General features: G+C 38.2%; 1 protein-coding gene across 4 annotated transcripts in view; it reads right to left on the bottom strand.

The window, feature by feature from the left end:
- Nucleotides 1-25848, bottom strand: part of Gpc5 (glypican 5) — a 1359592-nt gene that overhangs the window by 581602 nt on the left and 752142 nt on the right. Inside the window, exon 8 of one of the 4 annotated variants that reach the window (XM_036198929.1) lies at nt 4551-5144. The exons of the other annotated variants lie outside the window; for them this stretch is intronic. Within the exon in view, the coding sequence (XP_036054822.1) occupies nt 5119-5144 (26 nt within the window). The 3' untranslated portion in view covers nt 4551-5118. Of the gene's footprint in view, nt 1-4550; nt 5145-25848 lie in introns of those variants that run through there. 4 annotated transcript variants of the gene reach the window in all.

Below are 25848 nucleotides of genomic sequence, written 5' to 3'. Positions count from 1 at the left end.
AGGGTACACCCTCCCTTTTCTGTTAAACTTCTCTGGAAGCAGCTTCACAGGTGAGGCCAGAGATTTGCTGCCCCACTGATTCTAAACCCACTCAAGTTGGCAATGAAAATTAACAGTCATAGCAGGGTTCGTAAAAGTTATAATAATTACATTTGTATTTCCCTCTGTGTTTCTATGCCCCCCTCTCATCTGTCTGTTCCTCTGTCTCTGTCTCTGTGTGTCTCTGTGTCTCTCTCTGTCTCTGTCTGTCCGTCTCTCTCTCTCTCTCTCTCTCTCTCTCTCTCTCTCTCTCTCTCTCTCTGTGTGTGTGTGTGTGTGTGTGTGTGTGTGTGTGCGTGTGCGCGCGCATATGCATGCCAAAGGACACATGTGGATGTCTGGGGAAAATGTGTGGAAGTTAGTTCTCTTCTTTAAACAAGTGAGTCTTGGAAATCATACTCAGATCTTTAGGTTTATCAACAATCCCTCCTACCTGTGGTTCTATTTTGCTATCCCATAGCAGTTTGGATAAATCAATTTTACAATTTATATTTTTCATGAATATGTAAATATTGAAAATGACATTGTCATGTGGTATGCTATATTCACTTTGATCTCTTTCTGAAATTATTTGGCTATTTGAATTTTCTTTCTCAAAAATATATTCACAAGGGTCTTCTGTGAGATACATATCACCAGTATAAATTATATATTGCACCATCTTTTACTAAACACTTAATAAACTTTCCATAAATGTTGTCAGTGTCCTATAAATAATCATCACACCAATCATTCTTCCCCTCCATGTTAGATGTAGTGTGATGCCTATCACCATAGCAACCCACTGGGGTCCTGTCCCAGTTGAGGGAATCTGCTCAGTTTTCCTCATTGTCCAGTGATAGGTTCCCAGCACCCTCTCTTTTTGCTTTCATCACTTATTTTACTGATAATTATTCTCCAAAAAGTTTCTAAGAAATGGTAGGAGAAGATATTTTTAATGTGTGTGTTTCTAGAATCAAATAGTATCTACTATGACATCCAGATGTGTTACCACTGTGCTATGCCCCCTTCCAGTGAAAGATATTTGGTATCTTACATCTAGAATACCTTCCTGGACCAGCAAGGTGGATAAGTTGATAAAAGCATTTGCTGCCAAGCATGATGACCAAAGATAAGTTTGATCCCCAGAACACACATGATGAAAGGCAAAAACAGAATCCAGTAAATTGTCTTCTGACCTTTACACATGTACCACATCATGCATGTGCTCTCACAAAAATATGCCTACACTGTAAATAAATAAAAGAGTAAATGAATAAGCAACAGATAAATCTAAAACACTACATTTCAGGGCTGGAGACACAGCTAGACCAGTAAAAGCACACACTGCCATCCCTGACTTCCTGAACTTGATGTTTAGCACCTACATGGTAGATTAAAAGAATAGTTTCTTCTAAGTTTCCTGACATACTCATGTACATACATATGCATGCAAATACACATAGAAAAGTAAATGTAATATTTAAAAATAATATTCATTTAAAGACTTTCCTTGTATACCCCATACTCTCCTTGATAGGTAAAAGAAAGGAATATTGATTTCAAATCAAAGCCCCTTTTCTCTAAGACTTTTGAAGGGCCATCTAAAAGGATCTTCAAGCTAAATTCTCATATGCTTTACATTGCTGAGAAAATTTTAATGTCGTTCCTTGGAAACTTTATTTCTCTGATTCTTCTCATCTTCTTAATTTTATTAACACTTATTGCTTCTTAGATTTATCTGCTAAAGTCTCCTTTTACTATTATGTCACTATTTTTATTTATCATTTCATAGTAAATACTTTTAATTATAATTGTATTATATGATTCTTGAGGCAGCATCTTTATATGCAGCTGGGGTTGGACATGAATGCATCATTCTTCAATGTCTAGCTCCTAGGTAGCTGGGATTGTGAACACAAGAGACTGAAATTATATTTTGTTTGTGTATGTACGGATATCACATAATCTTTTGAAGGAATCTGTATTAGTTAGGTTTTTATTGTTGTAAAGATGCATCATGACCACTGCAACTCTTGTAATGGATAATTAAAAATAGAGTAATAACTGGTCATCTATGATAATCATACTCACAGCCATGTTAGTTAAGTCTTCTAGGTATACACAGAGATATTTCAGATAGACAGGTAATCTTCAAATACTTCAAAGATCTACAGAATATGACATTTAAAATATTTTTAAAATTTAGACTTTCTGGACAGTGAGACATGTCTGCTCCTGGCAGCACTGTTTTACTTCAGAGAGGAGGATGGGCATTGAAGACACTTCATATGGAGTTTATCTTCACCTTGGCAAAAATAGCCATTTGGGCAAGAAACTGTTCTTGCCTGGACTCCTTGATCAACTGGACATGCAGGACCCATAGAAAGGTGACCACTAAACTTGGTTTGACAAAATGGTCCTTCAGGTTCCTGCTTCACAGAGGAAACTGCCAGACATTCTACAGGACACTGAAAAAAGTGACCAAGAGACTCCAGCCCTGTGGGCTGAAGACAAATGCCCCAACTTTACAAAGGAACATTAGGTGACTGTCCAGGCTGCCAACTGTCTCTGTCTACTCTTACAAGACTCCTGAAAAATGTTTGCATTCTTCTCCCAGTTCTCAGGTAATATTTTATCCTTCTGAGGCCTTTGATATGGTTGAAGACTAGATAGTTATAATTTCCTCAGTTATGATAAAAATAACTTTAGACTCACAAATATAAGATAGATAGGATATCTTCTTTAATATTGTAACTATAATTCTTGCTTGATAATTGTTTTGTTATCTGTAATTTTACTATGTAAAAGTTAACCCTCCTTTTTTAACAAAAAAGAAAAGGGGAAGTGCTGTGGATATCACTCTGTATAAATAAAGTGCTGATTGGCCAGTAGCCAGGCAGGAAGGATAGGGTAGGTGGGACAAGGAAGAGGAGAAGGCTGGGAACAGGAAGGCTGGGAGGAGAGACTGCCAGCCGCTGCCAGGAGAAGCAACATGTAAAGACAACGGTAAGCCACAAGCCACATGGCAAAGTATAGACTAACAGAAATGGGTTAATTTAAGAGTAAGGTCTAGACAATGGTAGGCCTGAGCTAATGGCCAATCAGTTTAAATAATATAAGTGTCTGTATGATTATTTTATACGTGGGTTGTGGGACCGCAGGGGCTTGGTAGAACATGGAGAGAAGCTTTCCAACTACACAACTCATAAAGAAAACATTTACTTGGGGTGGCTCACTTATAGTTTCAGAGGTTCAGTCCATTATGATCAGGATGGGAGTATGACAGTCTGCAGGCAGATATGGTACTGGAGCTAAGAATGCTATATTTTATAGGCACCAGGAAGTAGACTGACAATCACACTGAGGTAAGCTTGAGCAAAAGACACCTCAAAGCCTGTCCCTGCAGTGACAAACTTCCTCCAACAAGGCCATACATCCTAATATTGCCACTCCCTCTGGGGGGCATTTTCTTTCAAACTACCTCAGAATCTCATGGTGAAATATTACCTTTCATAATATTCTTATCTGAGCATTTTCTTCTGGTCTCCCATTGTATTCATTGTTCTAAATATATACTTATCTGTTTTGGATTTTATCTTTTACATTGAATGCTTTCCTTCAGCATCAGAGTCTTTGACTCTGAACAGCCTACCCAAAAACAGCAGGGAGACAGATACAAATAATGAAACTTCACTGAGTGAGACAAAGCAGTCTTTGCATAATTACTCTGTAGGGAGCTACTCTTTAGGATCATCTAGACTGTCTAGAAAATACTGGCAGGATTGGTATGAAGACTTTTTTTGTTCTGTGACAGCTGATACAGGTGTTTGGAAAGCAAGAAGAAAAAAAGATCTAGATGTTGTTGAATTTAGAGAAATTAATTGGCTGCACCAAGGGGTGGACTCACTTTACTCTACCAATTCATCTGGGATTGCTTACCTAAAGTCTTCAATTTAGTTTTTCTATATGACAACCATACGTCCATTTTCTGTTTGTTTGTTTAAGATGTACAGAATGAAAGGAAGCAACTATCATGTCTGAATACTTAACAAGAATATCACATTCTCTAAAAACTCCATGCACTGACATTCAACCTTTCCATCACTGATTGACTTTTGAGGTACTAAACTCAAGTTGAGGAGCTTCGGGATCCTGTGGTTTAATGTACTTCTTACCTCTGGACACTCCCACACCACTCAGTCTTTCCCATATGCTCTACACTCCCCCCACTGCTTTTCAGTATAGCTACTGTTGACACTTTGCTATCATCACTGTGAACATTTTTAAGAGGAAGAAGAAATATTAACGTGTTGATGTGCTATAATTGTGGAAGGGTAATATAGTATTTAAATGGTTAACCTTTATTTAATTTTGCAAATAGCTATATAAATAAGGAAGAATCCCCCAAAGAATCAACATGCAAATGTATCTCCAGAATACTTTGGTGTATTTTATATACTTACTTGACAATTGTATTATATCAAGGTTAAACAAAAATAGATTCAAAACACAATAGTATCTTTTAATCTTTATTTTTGAAAGTCTATGTAGTAAGTTCTTAACCTTTAGAGAGGACCTTATACTTAAAAGTTAGACTGTTAGAGCTGAGTAATATTAACAGAAATAAAAAATACAAAACAAAACATGCAATTAAGGCTTTAGGAAAGAGTTTACAAGGACATTGGGGGAGAACTTATGATTATCATTAGTTTATTTTCCTTAGAAATTGCTTTTCCAACCTAAGAGTAGTTCATGTTCAGGTATATGTACACATAAATTCTTTCATATTTGAGTGATAATAACTCAGTTCTCTTGAGCAAGTTTACTTTCTTTCATATGTATCCAGAAAATTGGGAAAAAAAAAAACCTCACGTATTTTATTTCAAGTCAATTAAAGAAAGTTATTAGACTTCACTAATTACTTACAGAAAATTAAATTGTTTAATTTCCAACAACTGCTATAGTTCATTTCCAAACTGCCCTCAGATACTCTGAGTCCTCAGTTTCTGTATGAAGCAGAGATCTGGTGGAGGCTGGAAAGTAATGTTCTCTTACCAATGCCACATCATCAGGTAAATGGACATTCATTAAAGTCAGTTATAACTCATTCAGAGGCCAGGCAGCTAGAAAGGACAAGAAAAAAATGTCATTCCACATTCTGCTTAAAAAAAATAGGAGCGAGGTGACATATAGTCAGAAACATAATGTGAGACAGATTAATTAATGCTATGAATTAAATAAACTGATATAGATAGTCAAAGTCACAATACCCTAGAGCTGTTTCTAGTTCAATGACAGTAAGAAAGTCAAGGTTTCTGTGGGGAGTGGTACCACCAAAGCCAATACTGAGATATTGGTCAGCAGGAAGGAGATAGTGTGGGGCTAGGACTATGTCAGCAACAGTGTGTGGTGAAATTAAGATGGCATGCCAGAAGTTCCAGACAATGTTGTGGGTTTGACGGTTTTCTCCCATGACTCAAAGGACTCAGATAAGATACACTTTAGTAAAGAAAAAGTATTTATAACACAAAGAAAAGTTGATAAAGGGCAAAAGAGCATGGGTCAAACCAATAAGCAAGCAGACTCATGGTTTTTAAAGTCCCTTTCCAGGACATCCAGAGAGAATGTTCTTAACACCCCCATCAATGGCATTGTACAGGTATGTACAAGGGAACCTCACTAGAGCCTACGAGGACAATCTTTCTCTTCCATATCTGTCACACAGACATGGGGCACACACATACTCAGTTTCTTAACACCTGGCTATTGGGTGTTCACCATACACCACATTGTTTGCATCAGGGTCTTGGCAAACAACTCACTTTTCACATTCCCAGTTAGTCCAGGCATAACTTCACAAGCGTATTCTGCCAAAGAGCGCATTTGAGGCCAGCTGTGCAGGTTTTCTCTTGTACACACAGGAAGTGGAGAGCACAGTTTGTAGAAAGTCATGAGCATGGGGCCTAAATTCTGTGAAGCATCGTGTCTCATTGGTCATCTAATTTTGATTACCACTTGAAAGAGCTGACTGTAGAAACCTCATCTTCTGCCTCAACAGAATTATCTAAAGGCTAATTTTTTACTGTAGACTTTCCTAAGAAGGGCCCTGGCTTAACTATATTAGCAACACAGTTCCTATTGCGATGGCATGACTAATGTCTAAAGTTTTCATGGTTTGTCTTTAATAGTGCAGACACGCTTCTCTGAGAAATGAGACTTTGCTTTGCATGATTACTTAGTTTTCATTTTGCATTGTTACGTTTTAAACAGAAGTTTTATACAGTTGTTAAAAAGAAATTGATCATAAGCTTAAAATAATTTGATTAAAATAGATATTCAGACGTGGGTATGGCTCAGGTGCTGCATTCTTCAGTGTGCCATGATGTTCTGGGTGCTGGATACTCCACTTGCATTCAGACTCCTAGAGTGAGAACCCACCTATGAACGTTACGTGAATCGACTTTGAAGCAGTAAGGCCAACTGTCTTAGGCAGGGTTTTTGTTGCTCTGATAAAGCACCAGGACCATAAGGGACTGGGGTAGGAAAGGGCTTATCTAGTTTATACTTCCAAATGATAATCCGTCATCAAAGGAATTCAAGAACTCAAGGCAGGGACCTAGAGGCAGGGGCCATGGAAGAGTGCTATTACTTACTGGCTTACTTTACTGTGTAATCTGCTTTCTTATATACCCAGGACCACCTGCTCAGGGATGCAATTATCCACAGTGGGCCACGCCTTCCCACATCAATGATCAATCCAGAAAATGTCCCACAGGCTTGTCCACAGGCCAGTCTGATGGAGGCCTCTTTTCAATTGAGGTCCCTCTTCCTATGAGACATTACCTTTCATAAAGATGACAAAACACAAGCCATTCCAACAAATGAAACTAAAATGACCTTTCTAAAACATTTTGTTGACTTAAAAAACATTCTGTTATTGTTACTGTTTGGCTTTGCTCCTTAACAATATAGTCTTTCATGAACTCCGAGCATGGTATCACAAAGCAAGTTTTTACTGGATATTAAAAAGCTGTTTTCACACAAAATCATATTTTCAATTCAATTGTTATCACCACCAGGGTCATAATGATATGAAGTAGAGTATCAAAAAATCCATAACAGAAAAAAAAGCACTATTTGCATTACAATTTTTTATATTGTGCACTGGGAACTTAAAATGTATACCTCCTATCATAACTGAAGGGCACAGGAAACTGTCCTTTAGGGAGAAAAAAAGAAACAAAGGAAGAAACTAGAGCAAGTATATTCAAATCAAAATTATTTCTACCCATCGTAAATTAAAATTATTCCACTGGTAACAGAACCCTAAAGCTTTAAGAATAAGTTTCTAATATGTCTAATGACAGGGAAAAAAGAAGCACACTTAGGAAAGAAAGCTGACCTTTGGTGCTAAATTAAGTTAATGTTATCTTCAGGATAGGGTGGGATAAGTTTAGCTAGCAACACTAGGATGTAGTTAACATGGTGATTATTTCCATGTGTTGAACACTGGAGGACAGAGTCTTTCAAGTTTACTAAGTCTAATTTCAGGAAATAGAATTGCTTAGAGGTCAAATGCAAACTCTCATTAGTGCTGTTAATATTTACCTTAAAATTATAATTTTTAGATTTAGTAATATTATTATAATCCCAGGAAAACCTATCTTTTAAGAATAAGAATAAAAAACAGATGGATAAGAAATTATATGCAAGATGGTATTTCTAAGGAAGTCTACAAATAACATTTCACAAAAAAAAAAAAAAAATTCAGTAAGTCTGAAAGAGTTTTGGAGGAAGTATGAAAAGATTCCCTTTATCCCATGTTTGGCACATACTGACTGACACCTGAAATGCAGTTCATAGGATTGATGTTTCTTGAGTGAAAATATACAGATCTTGATATAAACATGCCACATGAATAATTAATAAGTAGTTTGAACTATTAGGAGTAATATTAATATTTGGTATTCTAGAAATGTTATGATAATTGGCAGAGACATCAAAAAATATTCTTAAATTGGAGAATACTCTCCAAATGAAATAAAATCACATAAGAAAATAAATGATTTCTAGAAAAGTAAATAATAAAACAAAGGAGGGAACATGAAAACATTCCTGACATAGTTTAAGAATGTTGAGACAATTCAATGAAAGGAAGGGGAGAAATTCTTTCTGTCTGTACAAATCAGTTTGTTTCCTTAGATCCCCCTTAATGTTTCTAATAGTTTCAAATGAGCATTTTCTTCTTTGACCATCTGTTGTTTCTGCTTCACAGTGAGTTCTTCTCTTAATTTGCTGTAATTAAACTTCTAATTATTTCCATCAGGTCTCAGTTTATGCACCTCTCTATTTAATCAACAATTGCAAATGCATCAAATAAATAATGTAATCACTCAGTTGTGGAAACAAAAAAGGTATTTTGTCACCATTTACAGTTAGTTACTGGCTATTATTCATGATTCTCACCTTCCTATGCTAACCAGAGAGTTCAAAGACGACAGGAGTTCTAGCTTCCTGTGTGGAGAGGACTTTTTCTCACTCAGTACCCACAGTGCTAGAGATTAGAAAATTGATTCTGATTCTGCAGGAAGACAGCCACATTTCCACAGCATAAGAAAGTCTCACTTCACAGGCACAGATGAGTTTTGGGAAAACAAAGTAAGGCAAAACAGTTCACAGCAGCTAAAGGTGAGGCATCCACTTATTCCTTCCCAGCTCTCAAATATCATGCAGTTCATGACTGCATCTGTCTAACTGCTGTTTAAGCTATGTGACAGATCGTGTGATAAGACAATAAAAAGTCTATTATAGTGTTCAGAATGACAATTTAACTGTATGTTATAGCTTTTGTCTAGGAAGCTTAAGGAGCTAAATCTTATTAACAAAAGCGTAAGTGTTCTCAAGTGGTCCTGGAGATTGGAGGGAGGCCTGCCAACTAGAGTCTAATGCAGAGAGTCTACAGGGAAGACATGTGTCAAACCTATTAAAAAGGACACGGGTCAATTATCTGGATAATATTGGTGTGAACTATGGAAAAACAGCACGAGAGGCTTCATTTGGGCACCAAATTAAGTGTGAGTAGTATGTGAGTCTAGTTGCAGGGACGAAGCTCTTCTGGAGTTCTCTGCCACGTGGCTGCTGCAGGCAGCATAGTAGGGAGGGGCCTAGGAATGGTAGCATCCACAAGACAGAAAGCTAGCTTGTGGCTCGTCCATTTCTTACTCCCATCGTCGTGTTTCCCGTGAGTCTACCATAGGAAATGCAATCACAAAGTATCAGTTCAATAATGCTGAGAGTTCTGGAGGAAGAGGTCTTGTTTTCTTTATCTTCATAGTATAATGCCAGAAATATGAGGGGGGAAATGGAGTTATTCTAAATTCAATTCCAAAGTTAGAAGATGGGAGAAAGGAGAAACATGAGGAAAATTAACCAGTTCATAACTACAATGGGGCAAAAAAAAAAAAATTTCTATTCCACACGTGTGATTCAAAGTTAAAACCCACACTCATGTGCAATGTTATTGATCATTCATCCTTGACATGACACCAGGCAAGTCCAAAACAATAAGTGCTTCTCCTTCGTGACTGTGTCTCCATCCCCAAATGTTCACCCTTTGGAACTCGTTCCTCTCTAGCATCTAGCCAATATAGATTCAATGTAAACATTTTATTCTCTTCCGTAAATATTCTTTTGTTTAGTTTTTGAGATTATAATAGAATTACAACATTCCCACATTCTTTTTTCTCCCTCCAAACACTCACATATACCCCTCTCCACTCTCCTTCAAATTCATGGCCTTCTTTTTACTGCATGCTAATATATATACATATATATGCATATATATTTCTAAATATAAACTTTTCAGTCTGTAGACTGTTACTTGTATGTATATTTTTGGGACTGATGATTTGTTACTTGATGATCAATTGGTGTGTTCTCTCCTGGGGAGGGCCATCTATCAGTTTTCCTCAGCAGCATATAATTCTTTGTGGAGGATTGAGGCATTGTGCACTTATCCTTGTCCACTTTGGGAGTGTCCATTGGTGCCCTCCTTCAGCTCCTATTGGACAGACACTTGGTTATGGGTGAAGCTTGTGACATTAGTAGGAGACAGGATGTCACAGCAAACTCCCTGGTCCTCTGGCTCCTAGAATATTTCCAGCTGCTTTTCCACTTCCACAATATTCCCTGAGCATTAGGTGAGGGTGATTTTTGTAGCTGTTTTCTTAGTAAAATGCTTATTTATCTAGGTCCAGTGAGCATTTTACCACTTATTAGTTATCCCTGGTACTAGAAGTTGTGGGAACTGATGTAACAACCACTGGTGCTTTGAAACACTTTCCTTGACAAAAATCACTCTGTGTTCCACCTATTTGCCAAACATTTTAAATTCTGAAGAAAAGCTTTGACTAGATCATTCAATCCTGGATTCCAGCTGCTGTTGCAGAATGTAGGTTCAGGATTCATCTATCTGTAGAACCCAGGATTTGTGGAGACTGGTATGCTGTGGATATCGCTCTGTGTAAATAAAGTTCTGATTGGCCAGTGGCCAGGCAGGAAGTATAGGCGGGACAAGAGAGAAGAGAATTCTGGGAAGTAGAAGGTTGAGAGAGACACCACCAGCCGCCGCCATGAAAAGCAACATGTAAAGACACTGGTAAGCCACAAGCCATGTGGCAAAGTATAGACTAACAGAAATGGGTTAATTTAAGAGAGAAAAAGCAGATAACAAGAAGCCTGCCACAGCCATACAGTTTGTAAGCAATGTAAGTTTCTGTGTGCTTTCTTGGTTGGGTCTGAGCGACTGTGGGACTGGCGGGTAAGAGAGATTTGTCCTGACTGGACCAGGCAAGAAAACTCTAACTACAAATGGCACCCAACGTGGGGCAAGAGTTTCCACCTAAAACCTGAGAAAAAAAGATTCTAAAACAGAGCTAAAAACAGCTTCCTAATTGTTTCTCTCAAATTAGCGGCAGCCTGCCGGTTTCAGCTACTATGGCGGGTTCCTGGCATGTGCGTCTGACCTGCATTGTGGCGGGAATGAGGAGTCTACAAGCGGCGCTTTACTCTGCTGCATGGTGGATTTAGCCTTTGCTAGTTTAAAAAAAAAAGTTTCTGGGTTATGCGCTGCTTTGATAAAACTGCTTCTGATAGTTGATGGTACACATGGCTCCAGACCCAGAGCTGGCGATAAAGTGTACCACCACCATGTTGAAAAGCTGAGGTGGGTGGAGCCAGCAGCCACAACAACGTTTCAGTCTTACAAAGATGGATATTACACAGAGAATCTGGTTTGCCTTGTCTTTGGAATTGTTAACTACAAAAAAAGATTTGATCGTAAAAGCTGTTGAGTTAAACAAATATGTAAATTTTAAAGATAACTTGACTTCAAAATTTAGATATAAGGATATGTTGCTTTGGAAAAGAGTCTCTGCTTTTGTTTCCATAGAAAGCCAGAGGCTATGGATTTGTTCCAGATTAAGATACATCAGGTTTGATCAGCCAAGACCACCTGAAAGATCTCCGATGACACCATGGCTCAGATGATCCAACATCCAGAATGGTTTCAAGGCAACTGGCTCAGAGGTTCACCCTGATGGACTACTCCATAATCCTAAAATTTTCTTTATGTCCCCATAAGATACAGCGCCCCCTTCCAGCAGGAAGTAATAAGAAAAACTACGCCCACATTCCCAAAATTATCAAACTGGCTTTGGAGATGGAATAGGCTCACTCCTTCTCTAAACCCAGACATATTGCTAAAAAAAAAGGTTAAAAGATTCTTATGTCCCAAATCAGAAGAGCCCTCTGATGTGGGAAAAAAAAAAAAAAAAAAAACAATATTTTTCTTTAAAACAGGTTGATTATAAATGCTATCTCTTTCTAAAGAAGAAAGGGGGATATGATATAGATATAATAGGATGAAAGGGTAGATTAGGGAACTTACTTCTAAAGAGCAACAACTTGTTTAAAATGTTTTACATTGGTTTAGATTTTAGTCTATTGATACAAACTTAAAGTTAATTTTGTTATACTGTGTGTATATTTCTAATCATGTTTAAGGTATTATGTTTGTATAGCTCATTTTAAATTGAAATGGATAATTAAAAATAGATTAATGATTAGTCATCTATGATAATCATACTCGTAGCCATGTTAGTTAGTCTTCTAGATATACATAGAGATATTTCAGATAGATAGGTAATCTTCAAATACTTCAAAGACCTACAGAATATGGCATTTAAAATACTTTTAAAATTTAGACTTTCTGGACAGTGAGACATGTCTGCTCCTGGCAGCACCGATTTACTTCAGAGAGGAGGATGGGCATTGAAGACACTTCATATCTTATCTTCACCTTGGCAAAAATAGCCATTAGGGCAAGAAACTGTTCTTGCCTGGACTGCTCGATCAACTGGACATGCAGGACCCATAGGAAGGTGACCACTGAACTTTGCTTGACAAAATGGTCCTCAGGCTCCTGCTTCACAGAGGAAACTGACAGACATTCTACGGGACACTGAGAGAAGTGACGGAGAGACTCTAGCCCTATGGACTGAAGACAAATGCCCCAACTTTACAAAGAAACATTAGGTGACTGTTCAGGCTGCCAGCTGTCTCTGTCTACTCTTGCAAGACTCCTGAAAAATGCTTGCATCCTTCTCCCAGTTCTCAGGTAATATTATATCCTTCTGAGGTCTTTGATGTGGTTGAAGACTAGATAGTTATAATTTCCTCAATTATGATAAAAGATAAGTTAGATATAAAACCTTGGACTCACGAATGTAAGATAGATAGGATATCTTCTTTAATATTGTAACTGTAATTCTTGCTTGATAATTGTTTTGTTATATGTAATTGTACTATGTAAAAGTTAAAACCTTCCTTAAAAAAAAAAAGAAAAGGGGAATTGCTGTGGATATCGCTCTGTGTAAATAAAGTTCTGATTGGCCAGTGGCCAGGCAGGAAGTATAGGCGGGACAAGAGAGAAGAGAATTCTGGGAAGTAGAAGGTTGAGAGAGACACCACCAGCCGCCGCCATGAAAAGCAACATGTAAAGACACTGGTAAGCCACAAGCCATGTGGCAAAGTATAGACTAACAGAAATGGGTTAATTTAAGAGAGAAAAAGCAGATAACAAGCAGCCTGCCATGGCCATACAGTTTGTAAGCAATGTAAGTTTCTGTGTGCTTTCTTGGTTGGGTCTGAGCGACTGTGGGACTGGCGGGTAAGAGAGATTTGTCCTGACTGGGCCAGGCAAGAAAACTCTAACTACACTGGTAAGGTGAATGTCAATATTGGGTCCAGGAGAATGAATAGGAAAAGATGGATGGATAACAGATCCAGTGGACAAGTGGGTAGGTGGCACTTCAGAGGTCATGTCAACAGCAGGAACAGAGTCAAGCTGAAACACATGGAGCAATCTGGACTTCTTTATCTCTTGGCTCCTTGACACATCCACACTGGATGATCAGTGTGTTGGATCATTACCACAACAATGTCAGGGCCTCACTCCTTTAAGGTATCCTGGTGAAGGACCTACTCCATCTTCAGTCTGGACTGGGTTTCTGAACATTAGTTTAACACACCATGGTCTACCCCAGGACCAATATACTTTGAGAAAGGTAAAGGGTAGTTTGTCAAGGTACACTCTGAAAAAATACTGTTTGTAAGTGAGGGTATAATGAATCACCAAACTTCACCACTCAAGGGATAGAAAGGAAGGTTTATTCAGGAATTGAGACTGCCAGGTTGTCTATTGATGTGGGGGTAAGGGAGAACAGCAAGAGACAGGGAAAGTTTTGCCAGTTTTAAGGGAGTGGTTGCTGCAGGTAGCCTGGGAGTTGGGATAGCCTGGGAGTTTGAACAGTGGGAGGAGGTTTAGAGGGCAGAAAAGTCCAGGGGCGGGAGTAGGGCTGTTGATCTGTTATGGGCTCCTTTTGTTATTGTGGAACTAGCTACCCTGCTGTCAGAGGTAGTTGGCTGTAGGATCATACAAAGGAATTGTCAGACCTGACAATCAGAAACCCCCTTCCCAAGGTTTCTGAGGAAGGCTGAGTGTAAGCTTTTGTTTATCTGCTAGTGGTCCTTGTGTTTACCAAGTCAGTGCTGAGCCCAGTCTGTCATTTAGGACACTGTTGGAAGCACTGCCATTTTGTCAGCCCACTTTGGACCTAACACTTTTTTACACGTAAATGTAGTTTATGTGCTGGGCAAGCCTGATCTCTACAGAAAGCAGTAGGAAATGAATAATAACTGGATAATCCAGCAATCTTTTAAAGTTCACTTGAAAACATGAAAGTTAATTCTATAATAAAACAAACCAACCAACCAAAATAAACAAAAACAAAACAAAACAACAACAGAAACAGAGGAGGGGGATTCTTTGCTTCTGATGAAATAAAGTACCTTTGTGAGGGGCCCCAAAACAGCTTGACCACACAGCTGCCAGGACAGGCTTAGAGGCCCAGACACAGCTTCTGGCAGGCAACACCTGGACCCAGGAAAAGCCATAAACTGCCTCCACCCAGAAAGGACTGCTTCTAAGAGGAAATACCTGACATTGCAAACATTCCCTATACCCTAGACAAATGTCAGCCAATCAGAGTCCTTCACCCTGGAAATACCCTCACCCCAACCTCTGCTATGACAAAAACCCCACCCTGCCTGAACTCTGGGCTCTCTGCTCCCATTGCTACATCAGACAGAAAGAGAGACCATGCCCCTGGAGCTTGAAATTAAAGGCTCTTAGCTTTTACATACAGGATTTGGTCTCTGTGATGGTCTTTTGGTGATCCCTGTGATCTGTGCATAACACCATCATGAAGCAAGAACCACAGCTGTTCAAAAAAATCCAGCAACCTCTTTTTCCAGAGTGCCAGAATCCATTCAAAAAGGGCAAGGCCCACAGAAACAAGTAGGCCATCTCTCCCTGGCCAGCTAGGAGGGCTGAAATCGTTACCCAGAAAAGGTAAAAATCCATATGGTTACTGTGAGCACACAGGAAGTTAGTTTAGTAAATTTGAGAATGAGATAGTTTCAATACAGACTTTTGTGACTTCAAAGTTGGAATTTATTTTTATTCCTAAACACTGCCCCTAATCCTGATACAAACAAAATCAACTGCCACTTTAGTGTTCCTGAGAGGGTTTCTGATGAGCATTGCCTTTCTCATTAAGCCCTCCAACTCTTTAACATGCTAATTTCATCCATTAACTTGTAGATGAAGTGGTTTCAGCTGTATCTGACTCACCCATTACAGGGCTTAATCTACAATTTTTGGAAAAACTGAACTGGATTATTTATTATGTTTTGCTGAGGAAATAATGAGTTCTTATATAAGAATCATTCTTTATCAATGTTAAGTGGCCAAGGATTTGTAGGTTCATAAATTAAAGAGAATAAAGGGATTTCTATGAGAAAGCAGGAACCAGATGTAAACAAAGTAAACTGTCTCAGGACCACAGGATCACTTTTCTGAGTCCCCAAACTCAGCACGTTCCATAAAATCGAAAGTGGGGGAGAAAACACTATCAAAAGGTTATGAAGCTAATGAAAATTCTAGAAATATTATGCAAATTAATTCACTTGACCATGGATATCATGTTGACAGAATTTAACTGTATGGAGAAATAAAGCAGCCAAAGGGAAACTAAGCTTAAAGAGATCTGAATGTAATCTCACCTCCTATTAATTCACTTCAAGACATATTAACTTCTTTGGGTTCTAATTACTTTTTAAATTTGTATCTCAATTTCTTGATACCTCAGTTTCTATCAATTTAAAAACATAACTGAAAATATGAGTCTTGGAGTCTTGCCCACCTTGGGAAGAGGTAAAATCGTGTGTGTGTATGTGTGTGTGTGTGTGTGTGTGTGTGTGTGTATCTCTGTGTGTGTGTATATGGGCGCGCAGGCGTGCGTGTGTGTGTGTGTGTGTGTGTGTGTGTGTGTGTGTGATATGTTATATTATTACTGTTATTTGACACACCTGGTCAGAAAGCAACTGTAGAGTTTCCAGTATGTAGAATTCCAAGGAAGGCTGTCTGCCCACCCTGCAGGAATTAAAGTGTAGAAGCTGGTGATCCTGAGCACTGTTATTCTGTGGTACTAGTGGTGGCACAGAAAAGCCCACACTACTCAGACCAAGAGCAGTGATGATAGAGACTATCACTACTTTAGATCTACCCTGTAGAAATTCTTCAGATAATAAAGTATGTAAGTTGATTTTCAGGAAAAGATTCAATAATCCACTCAAAGTTGGTTGAAAGAGACTTTTCATGGATTTGTGAGTATAGAAGGACTCAAAATGATCCAGGCAATAAATTTCACATCACATCAGAAGAGCATCCTCATGGCTTGTGATGAGATGGGATCTGAGCCTCTTCAAAGAACCCTAAGCTACTGTGGGACATCCAATCAGCAAACAGCCTTTCCTTTTCCCATAACCCATTCCATCTCTAATCAACTTCTGTATGGGAGGCAGATTTTGTTTTCCAACTCCAGATCTCCCAACAAATGGACAGCCAAGCTGCAACATACAGCTTTTTCTTGGAGTCATATATTGGCCCCATATACATCATGTAACAAGACCTTGCTAGGTATCATCAGCAGTGGGACTTTTCACCTGGGTAGTGGAAGGGAGGGCAGAAAGTGGGTTAAAATCTGAATGTATCTTTAGTAAGTAAGGATTTAGAGCCAAGGAACTGGGGAAAGCTCATCAGGGAGCTGGAGAATTTCTAATAGGAAACACCAGGAATAGAACCAACCTGAGAGAACATGCTGAGAACAGGTGAACAGGTAAAGTAGTGAATATTAGTGCTAAAAGGCAGTGTCCAGGGAACTGAATTAGTATATATATATATATTATAAAACTGGATCTTAAAAATAAGTACAGGACTGTACTAATTTGATCAATTCAAGAATCTGTTCACATAGAGCCATTGGGAATTAAAAGTAACTTGCATTTTAATTCAAATGCATAAATAACTAGGTTGTATTTCAGTTATTAAGAGTATAACATATTTGCAGGTAAGAGATGGCTCAGTTAGTCAAGAGCATGCCATATAATCCAGACAACTTGAGTTTGGATCCCAGCATGTACAAAAGCCAGAAGTGGCAGCACATGCCTATAAATCAGGAATAGAAATAAGAACATTCCTGGGGCTTATCATACAGATTGCCTAGGCAATCCTGTGCTAAGCTTAGTGAGGGATCCTCATCTCAAAAACAAGGTAGAGAGCAGTAGAGGAAGATACCCTATATTGACCTATGTCCCCTAAAATCAGGTATATACTAGTATACATGTGTACACACATACACATAGTTACACACACACACACATACACATTTGCATAATTATCTCTGCAACAAGCAACAAATGAGAAAAATTTGAAGCAACAGCAACAAACCATCGCCATCATTAGGAAAGATGTCATGTGTGGTATGCATATAAACTGCTCCATGTTGTGGCTACAGGAAGGTTTTGATTGTAGGTATGAGAGATAGAAGATGCAGAGGCATCTGGAAGAATCCAAAGCATAGAGAGAAAGAAGTATACTGAACATGGTCGACAGACTGGACATGCTCAGGTCTATCTTCAAGAGAAGAAAGAACAGCAGGGGATAGAGAGATCATAATGGAGAAGCAAGAATAGGAGGGGGGGAAGAGAGAGAACATAGCAAGAATAGCAGGAGAATGAATAACTGGGTGAGGAAAGCCTGAGTGGAGGGGGTTAGGGTAGGGTAGGAGGTGATAGGGGTAGGATGTTAACATAGACTTTGAAATGTGTAACATGTACCTGTGATACTGAAGTAGCCTGGAGCATAGGTAGCCGTATGTCCCTTCTGCCAGAGGTAAGGGAAATGACTCCTTTTATTAGAGGGGAACAGGCTTCACAAGTTCCTGAAGAATGTTGGCTTTTATCTAATTGCCAGAAATCCTCCTGCAATCCAGATTGAGCTCATTTCTGGATATATGGACTGCCTTTGGAGGTAAGGGGATTTTGAATCTGACAGGATTGACCACAGACTGTGGGGTCAGATGACCTAGGCCTGGATGCTGATCTCTGCCATTTAACAACACTACAATGGCAGCATGTCTAGCAACATCTCAAGTTTCACTCTTCTTGGGTGTAATGTGGCAGTGATGGTAGTACCCCAACTCTGACACAGCAGTGACTCTGTAAACCTGCTATTATTAATACTATTTATTTCTTTCAGTAACAAAACTACATTACTAATCCCTGTACTCTGTGCTCTGTGTGAGACACTGGAAAAGCAGACACAAATTTCCACCAGAGAGAGCTGGGGATAATTCTAAAAGCCTCAATGGAATGACACCATCCAGAGGAAGTGCCTATCTATATGCCCACAGTGGTTCCCTGGGACATATCTCTGGACTGCAGCTGCCCTCCACATGTCTTTGGAAGCTTGGCTGAGCTCTGCAGGTAGAGCATTTCTAATCCAAACATTACCAAACTGAAAGGTTCCTGTTTTGAATATTGACATGACATCGCAAGAGGAAAAACTTCTACACCTGTCTTACATAACCTGTTAGCCCCTAAATGCAGTGTCAGTTATAATGCACCAAATGACAGTCTGGTCTCAGCTCAGGTTGGACTCTGAGAGTGTAAACAGGGGACTGATGTTGGATAGATGTAAGTTTACACTGGCATTCCAAGGAAACCTGGGACATGGCCAGGAAGAGCCTCTTCCCTTATCTTTCCCTCTATTTCCCTATTAGCACACACAAAAGCCTCCATGCTAGCCTCCTGGTTCCTCTTCCCCATGGCTACTCTATTCTTCCAGGCTATTCCAACTTAAAGCTTCCTCTTGCCCATTGTTACCTGCTCTCATTTATAACTTAAAAGTCTTTCCTCCTTTTTCCCCTATTTTCTCTACCCCTAAAGGTAGCCATGGCAGCTTTGGACACCCCCAAATGTCTCTGGCTATTCTCTATCATGTGAGTCATAGCCACACAGCAGTTTCATATTTCCAATAAATCTTTCCACTCATAGAGTGGTCTAGTTTTGTGGTGTCACTATGCTCTTGCCAAGACAACCAAAGCCAGTTAAAATGTACATCCACTAAAATATACAGAAATACTTTTTGTTTATGTGCACAAAGTATATCTCAAACATAAATTATTTTGTGTTTAGAATCTGGTTTTATCCCACAATTGTCCCATTTAATGTATATGAATATCACAAAATCCAAAATAATCTAAATAATCCCAAATCTCAAACATTCCTCAGACCAAGAATTATTAATCAGAAATATCCATTGTGTTTAGATCATGCTTGCTGGAAGGAAGAACATATGAATAAATTTCTGGAATGACAATTCTACTTTCTTCCCATACAATGTCACAAAATTTGAAACAAGAAAACATGATCCAAATTCCTAAACTAAAGTCCAATGTCTTGGATAACCAAGTTCTTAAAGAGAGGTTATAAATCATTGGTGACCATGATTTATGGTACTCTAAGGTAGCTACAGCTACCCTTAAGTGATAATAGATGGACAGAAAACCACCAGAGTCAGGTTAGTAATGGAAAACAGCCAAGAATCAGGATATCAATGGAAGACAGCCAAGCATTCTTTAGATGATGCTATCAAGACTTCAAAGCATCCATTCCTTCAGTCATCTTGCTTACCTAAACAACTCTGCTCACAATGTTCAAGAATCCGAGAAGACACCTTGGTGAGACAGAGTTCCAGAGAAGTCAACTCATTATCCTGCCTAGAATTGTATATACAAGGAAACTCAAAGCTATGCAAGAAGACACACAAATTATTTCAATTTCTCTCTAATTCCTTTGCCCAAATAGCAAATGTTGATGTATTAAACCTGCTGTAATTATGCTACTGAATTATTCCAGCAATTATATTCTTTCAATTAGAGTATCACAAGCATTTTTTTAATGAAAATAGACATGTTAAATCTGTATAAAAAAGATAGAAAATATTCCAAACAATGATAAGAATAGGTGCCAGTCAATGTTTTTGAAGTTATAAAGCTCTTTATGTTGATATTATTTTGCTTAGCTTTGTGGACTCCAAACTTCCTGTTTTCAAGGGACTAAGATATAGAAATTTTTGGAGACATTTTCTGTCTAACACAGGACGATATGAAAAGAAGACCCAAACATTGAAATGTGCTCACTTTTGCCTCCATGTAGAATCCCTGGGAGTGCAGAGCTGCATATCCATGTCAGACCCACAGTTATTCAGCAGGCCAGGCAGAAGCAGCATCAGAAAGCTCCAGTGATATTAGAAAATTAGCACTTAATCCAAGCTGGTTTTAAGAGACTGGCCAATGTCCAGAGACATGCTATTGTCTTTTAACAAAACGGAATTTTAAATACAAGTTAATGTTTATAGAGATGAGATAACTAAATGCCATTCATTTCTTAACACAAAAAATAAGGGTCATCTCATATACCTCAACAACAAACAACAACAAACCCAGAGTAATCAAATAAAACAACAATTAGTCAGTAGAGGAGGCCTTTACACTCCAGCAGCCCTTTCTTTTCACGAGGAGAAAAGATGTTGGTGTCTCATAGGATAGATGTGAAGATTCAGTTCTGAAATATTGAAACAACCAACAAGGAAATGATACTCCTCTGATCATAAAGCATTTTTGTCAATCCTCATTCCTAGCAGACACTACAGAGATTTATCAGAGGATTATGAGCACATGTATGAATAAAATGTTTTCTATAATGGATATACAATGTTGACATTGGCCATTGAATATCCCAACAATGGGAACTAACACATTCTGGTGACTCAGGGGCTTTGAGTGTTATCCTTTATTAATACTCCAACCTTCCAATCTAACTTTGGAGATCTACTCAGAACCAACAAAAACAGGGCTATAAAATAACCTTTTGGGAGAAAGTCAAGTGACCTGAACTGCATAGGAGTTGGGCTTTCTTACTCTGGACTCCATAAAGGGACACTTTGTCATTGTTACAGGGATAACAGACACAGCACTTGTGTTGTGGTTTCTGAATGTCACAGATTATTACCTTTTTGATGGAAGGAGTTATAACATCCTTTCCTGGCTAAGGGTTAGTTTACATCATGGCTCTGCCACATTATGCCGCCATTTCAGGGGCATAGATGGAGGTTTCAAACTCCTCAAAAGAATTGATTCACTAGATAATGATTGTTGTCAAATAGGATAAGGCCTCACTTTCTGACAGATTCTCAGAGGTAAGTGTTCCACAGACAAGAAACATGAAATCTTCCCTTCTCAAACATTTATTTTTTGTCTCTGAGCTGTCCTTCTACCCACTGAAAATTACTCTAAGAAATAAAACTATATTCTCAAGTTTTCCATTAAGAAACTGATTTGTTAGCTGCAGGAGGGTGAGATGTTTGTCATTTACATGTTTGATACCAAGGGACATGCTGAACATATTCACTTTTTATATAGCTACTACCAGGCCCAGAAGCCAACTAAGGGGCTTAGCTATGATTCACGGTAATCATGAACATAACTATTCTACCATTTTCCCAGAAACCAGAGCTTGAGTTCAGAAAGAAGGAATTCACCTCTTTCCTGAATGTCCTGTGGAGAAGAACAGAAGGGAGGTTCATGTCAAAGAGTTCCTATGAACATTATTCTCTTCTATTTCAGCTCACTCACACTCTCAGAAGGTTCTTCTTGCTTCTTCCTCAAGAACTGACTGATATACTGCAGCGTGATTTTGGTGATGGTGGCCCCTTTTGTACCGGGGATGGTGAACACAAAGATGATATGCAAGTCTCTTAATTCACTGGGCCAGTGAATATGGAACAGGGCGCTCAGGTACATGCTGAGCCTGGCGAAGGCTTTAGGTCTGAAGAAGAGCAAGCACCTAAAGTAGAGAAATTCACCAGCATACTCAAGGAGTGTTAGAAGAGGTTAAAGAAGTGATGGTTTGGGGATGTCAGTATTTCCCAGTATTTCCACAGCTCTTTCCCTGCATATTGTGTCACCTTTTATATAAATGAAGGGAAATTCATCTCTAGGCCTTCCATTCCTATTCAACAAAAGAAAGATTTGTGCAGCATTTAATTATGATATGAAGATGTACAATTTTCCCTATGTAATAATTGGCACTTTGAAGGATTGTCCTAGGACTCAGAAAGGTGCCAAAGGGATGCAATAATGCTGCTTATGAGTTTTGCTGAATTATTCCATCATTCTATTAATAACAGACGTTTTAAAGAATATTGCAACATGTATTTGGGAATAATTGTGCATATGTGATTATAGTCACACCACAGGGCTATACTGCCCTTAGTCCAAATGAAATTTTTTACTAAATGCTGGCAAATAATTTTCTTTGCTACAGAATGAATGCCTAGACTAGGGCACTTAACTCCTACTCCATGGCTGCTCTCTCTCCTGCACCAGCATCTGCATGCATAATCATATATCCTTCCTGAAGATACTTCTTTACCTTATCTTATATGCCAACCCACACATACTGCCTCACTTTATCATTACAATTGCTATCTAGTAAATAAGACAGTCTTTTTTTTATTATTACTTTCTTTTTTCCTATTAACCACAATTACAATAGAAACATCATAAATCAGGACTTTATGATTTTATGCTTCTTTCATTAATCACATTTGTATCCAGTTATTAGAATCATGATGGTATATAAAATCTATCTGCTAAGTACATAAGTTAACATTATACATGCTTTAAACTTTGTGTTTTAGGGTGTTGTAAGACAATATTTAAAAATAAAGTAAATGTACTGAAAAACTAACAACATGCAGACTTATCACCTCTGGAAACTGTAAGGTGCCCCCCCTTTTTTTTGTTTTTTGAGACAGGGTTTGTCTGTGTAGCTTTTGTGCCTTTCCTGGAACTCACTCTGTAGCCCAGGCTGGCCTCTAACTCACAGAGATCTGCCTGTCTCTTCATTCCAAGTACTGGGACTAAAGGCATATGCCACCACCCCCCGACTGTGTAAGGGATCCCTCTTGCAACACCATACAAACTGAGGTTGAGTTTCTCACTATTTACTCATCCACCTCTTTATTTTTCTCTCATTGGTTTTGTTATGGCTGTCATAGACTGGGTAACTTAAATGACAATTCATTTCTCATCGTTCTGCATTTATGGAATACAACATCACGTTGCTTATAATCTGATATCAGAAAAAGTTTTGGTTCATAGACTAAAGTCATCTTCCTATTCACTTATTCAGTACAGAGTTCTCAAAATCCCATGCAGAAAGGCCCCAACTTTGCTATGTTGTCACCTCCAAATACTATTACAGTAGAGATGGATAGGTTTTACTCTATGGATTTGCAAAACAGATACGCTTACCTTTAGTGTATTATACTCTACACAGTGAACGCACTGACATGGTCAGAAACCCTCTGAGCCACAGTTGGAACTGTTTACTACAATATTTAAATCAGTGAGAATAAAATAAAACTGTGTAAGTTCATGAGATGTCTTTCCTTGACAGGGCCGATCAGGTCTAGTCACTGGCTCCTATGCCCATTAGTTCTCAAACTTATATGTATCAACATTTCAAGAAAATATTACATACTGATTGCAGCATTATCATCTAATTTCAGTGCAGTAAAATGAGTCACCAGGGCATTCTGAGACCACACAAGGAGACCCTTTTCCTGAACCATTATCAGTCTTCAGAGAAGAGCCACAAACTGTCCAGCTAATAACAGACTTTTGAACCAAGATTTAATAGAAGGGATAGGGAAACTGTAGTTTGCTTGGATTTCAAGAATCCCCTTTACAGACATGGGTAGAGCTTCTTTTTAAATGTCTATCTCTGATTTACTAGGAGTTCAAAGTACGAGAAATAAGGAAGAGAAAGACAATGAATTATTTGGGACCTGGCAGCCAATGTCCCCTTTTCATAGACAGATTTTTCATAAATATAATTTGCATACATTTTTAGGTCTCTGTTCTCTTTTTTCTCCTTTTCTTAGTTAAAGTTCTTCCAACTAAAATCTTACTGCCTGAGTTTAATAGATGTCTTTTCTTTCCAATGCCTTTCAATGTTGTAAATGCCCCAAATCTGATACCTTCTAATACTTTTCCATGTTCTGCTATTTGGCTCATGGATTTATTACAAGTAGGAGAGCTTGCTTATCTAATGCACCTAACACTCCTCCTATATAGCCAAAAGAAAACAAAACAGTGGAATATTAAACAACTCATTTAAACTCAACTGATAGTGCACTGCTTTAAAATGTGTTTAAAACACAAAATCCAGTTAAAATGACTTACAATCTAAAAGGAAGACCCAGTAAAAGCAATCCACCTGACTTCACTTGTTGCTGTCTCTTAAAGCAGTGTCAGAGGAATTTTACCTTGAGTTAGTTTTCATTTCTTACATTGAGAAATCATATTTGCTGTAGAAAAGAGGAATAATTCAAGCACCTTTTCTAATATGACAGGATTTTTGCTGCTTCTACTTTTTTGCCCTAATCACTCACCTCACAGCAAAGATACTATATACCATTATCCTAAATATATGAAGAAAACTGGCCTCAAGGTTTGGAGAAAAGGATAAAGAGATGGTCTGGTGGTTAAGAGCACACACTACTTTGCAAAGGATCAGAGTTCAACCACATGTAACTCTAACTCCAGGGAATCAGAAACACTCTTGTGAGTCCACGGGGACCCACACACATGCACATACATGTAATTATGCCTAGGTACTATATGTATAATTAAATAAAATGGAGGTTAAAAAAAAATCCAAGATGTTCAAGTCCCTAATACAAAAAAGGTCACAGAGTTTGCATATAATCTGTTAATAGAGCATACACTAAAGCTCCTCTAAATTTGTATGATAATCAATAAATTGTAATATATACAATTTTATACTGCATTCAAGAGTAATGACAAAAACTACAACTGTCTATATAACCACTATGTTTTGACAAATAGTTTTGATATTCAGTTAATTGACTCATGTGAATGTGGAATCCATAAATGCAAAGGGTGGCTATACATTTCTTTAACAGTTCTGAACTATTAGACCTGAAAGTCTCAGTAATTTAACTAAAGATAGCACATAACACTTGAAAGAAAGTTAAATAATCACTTTACCCAACCACAGTTTACTTAGAAAGAACAATGAACTCTCCGGCAATATTAAGAAGGGGATGGTGAAAACTGACAAAGATCACAATGGAGAGGCATTCCAAAGTTCCCAAAGAACCTCTAAGATCACACAACGAGACATTAAATAGTTTATGGTTTTCAGTAGTAAATCAAGACCTTCTGTGAATACAAGGAACAAAGCCTAGCAATTTTCATCATGCTTCCTGAAACTATGATTCTTTATGGTCCTGAAAGAAAAATTAAAGCATGTTCTCACCACTGCAATATTGATGACATGTCAGCCATCTAACATATGGCAGACAAGGATACAAACACAATTCCATTTGCACAGGATAAAGAGAAGCATTTAATTTTACAGTTAATGTGGCAGTCTTGTGTACACTTTATTTATAGATCTACTATAGATCAAAGATTGTTGGGAGAATTAACTTACTAAATAACTCACAGATTTAAGGTCAAGTTTATTACCAGCTGTTGTTAGATTTTCAATAGAAATTAGACATTTCCTTCTGGTCTACCACAGTCAGTAGGTGACAAAGTTTCCCATATCATTTTATAAAATTTTATACTGTTCAACTTTGTATTCACTGTCATGGATCAAAAATGATGCCCACACTTAACCTCTATTGTATAAATGAACTTCTAGTCTTTCAAGTAGGTAATGTTATGGTCCCACTTACAATATGGTTTCCAACATTTTCCAGTTCTA

Source organism: Onychomys torridus, chromosome 9, assembly GCF_903995425.1.
Source record: "Onychomys torridus chromosome 9, mOncTor1.1, whole genome shotgun sequence".
In the NCBI taxonomy this organism is placed as follows: Eukaryota; Metazoa; Chordata; class Mammalia; order Rodentia; family Cricetidae; genus Onychomys; species Onychomys torridus.
This window is presented reverse-complemented; position numbering and strand designations above follow the sequence as displayed.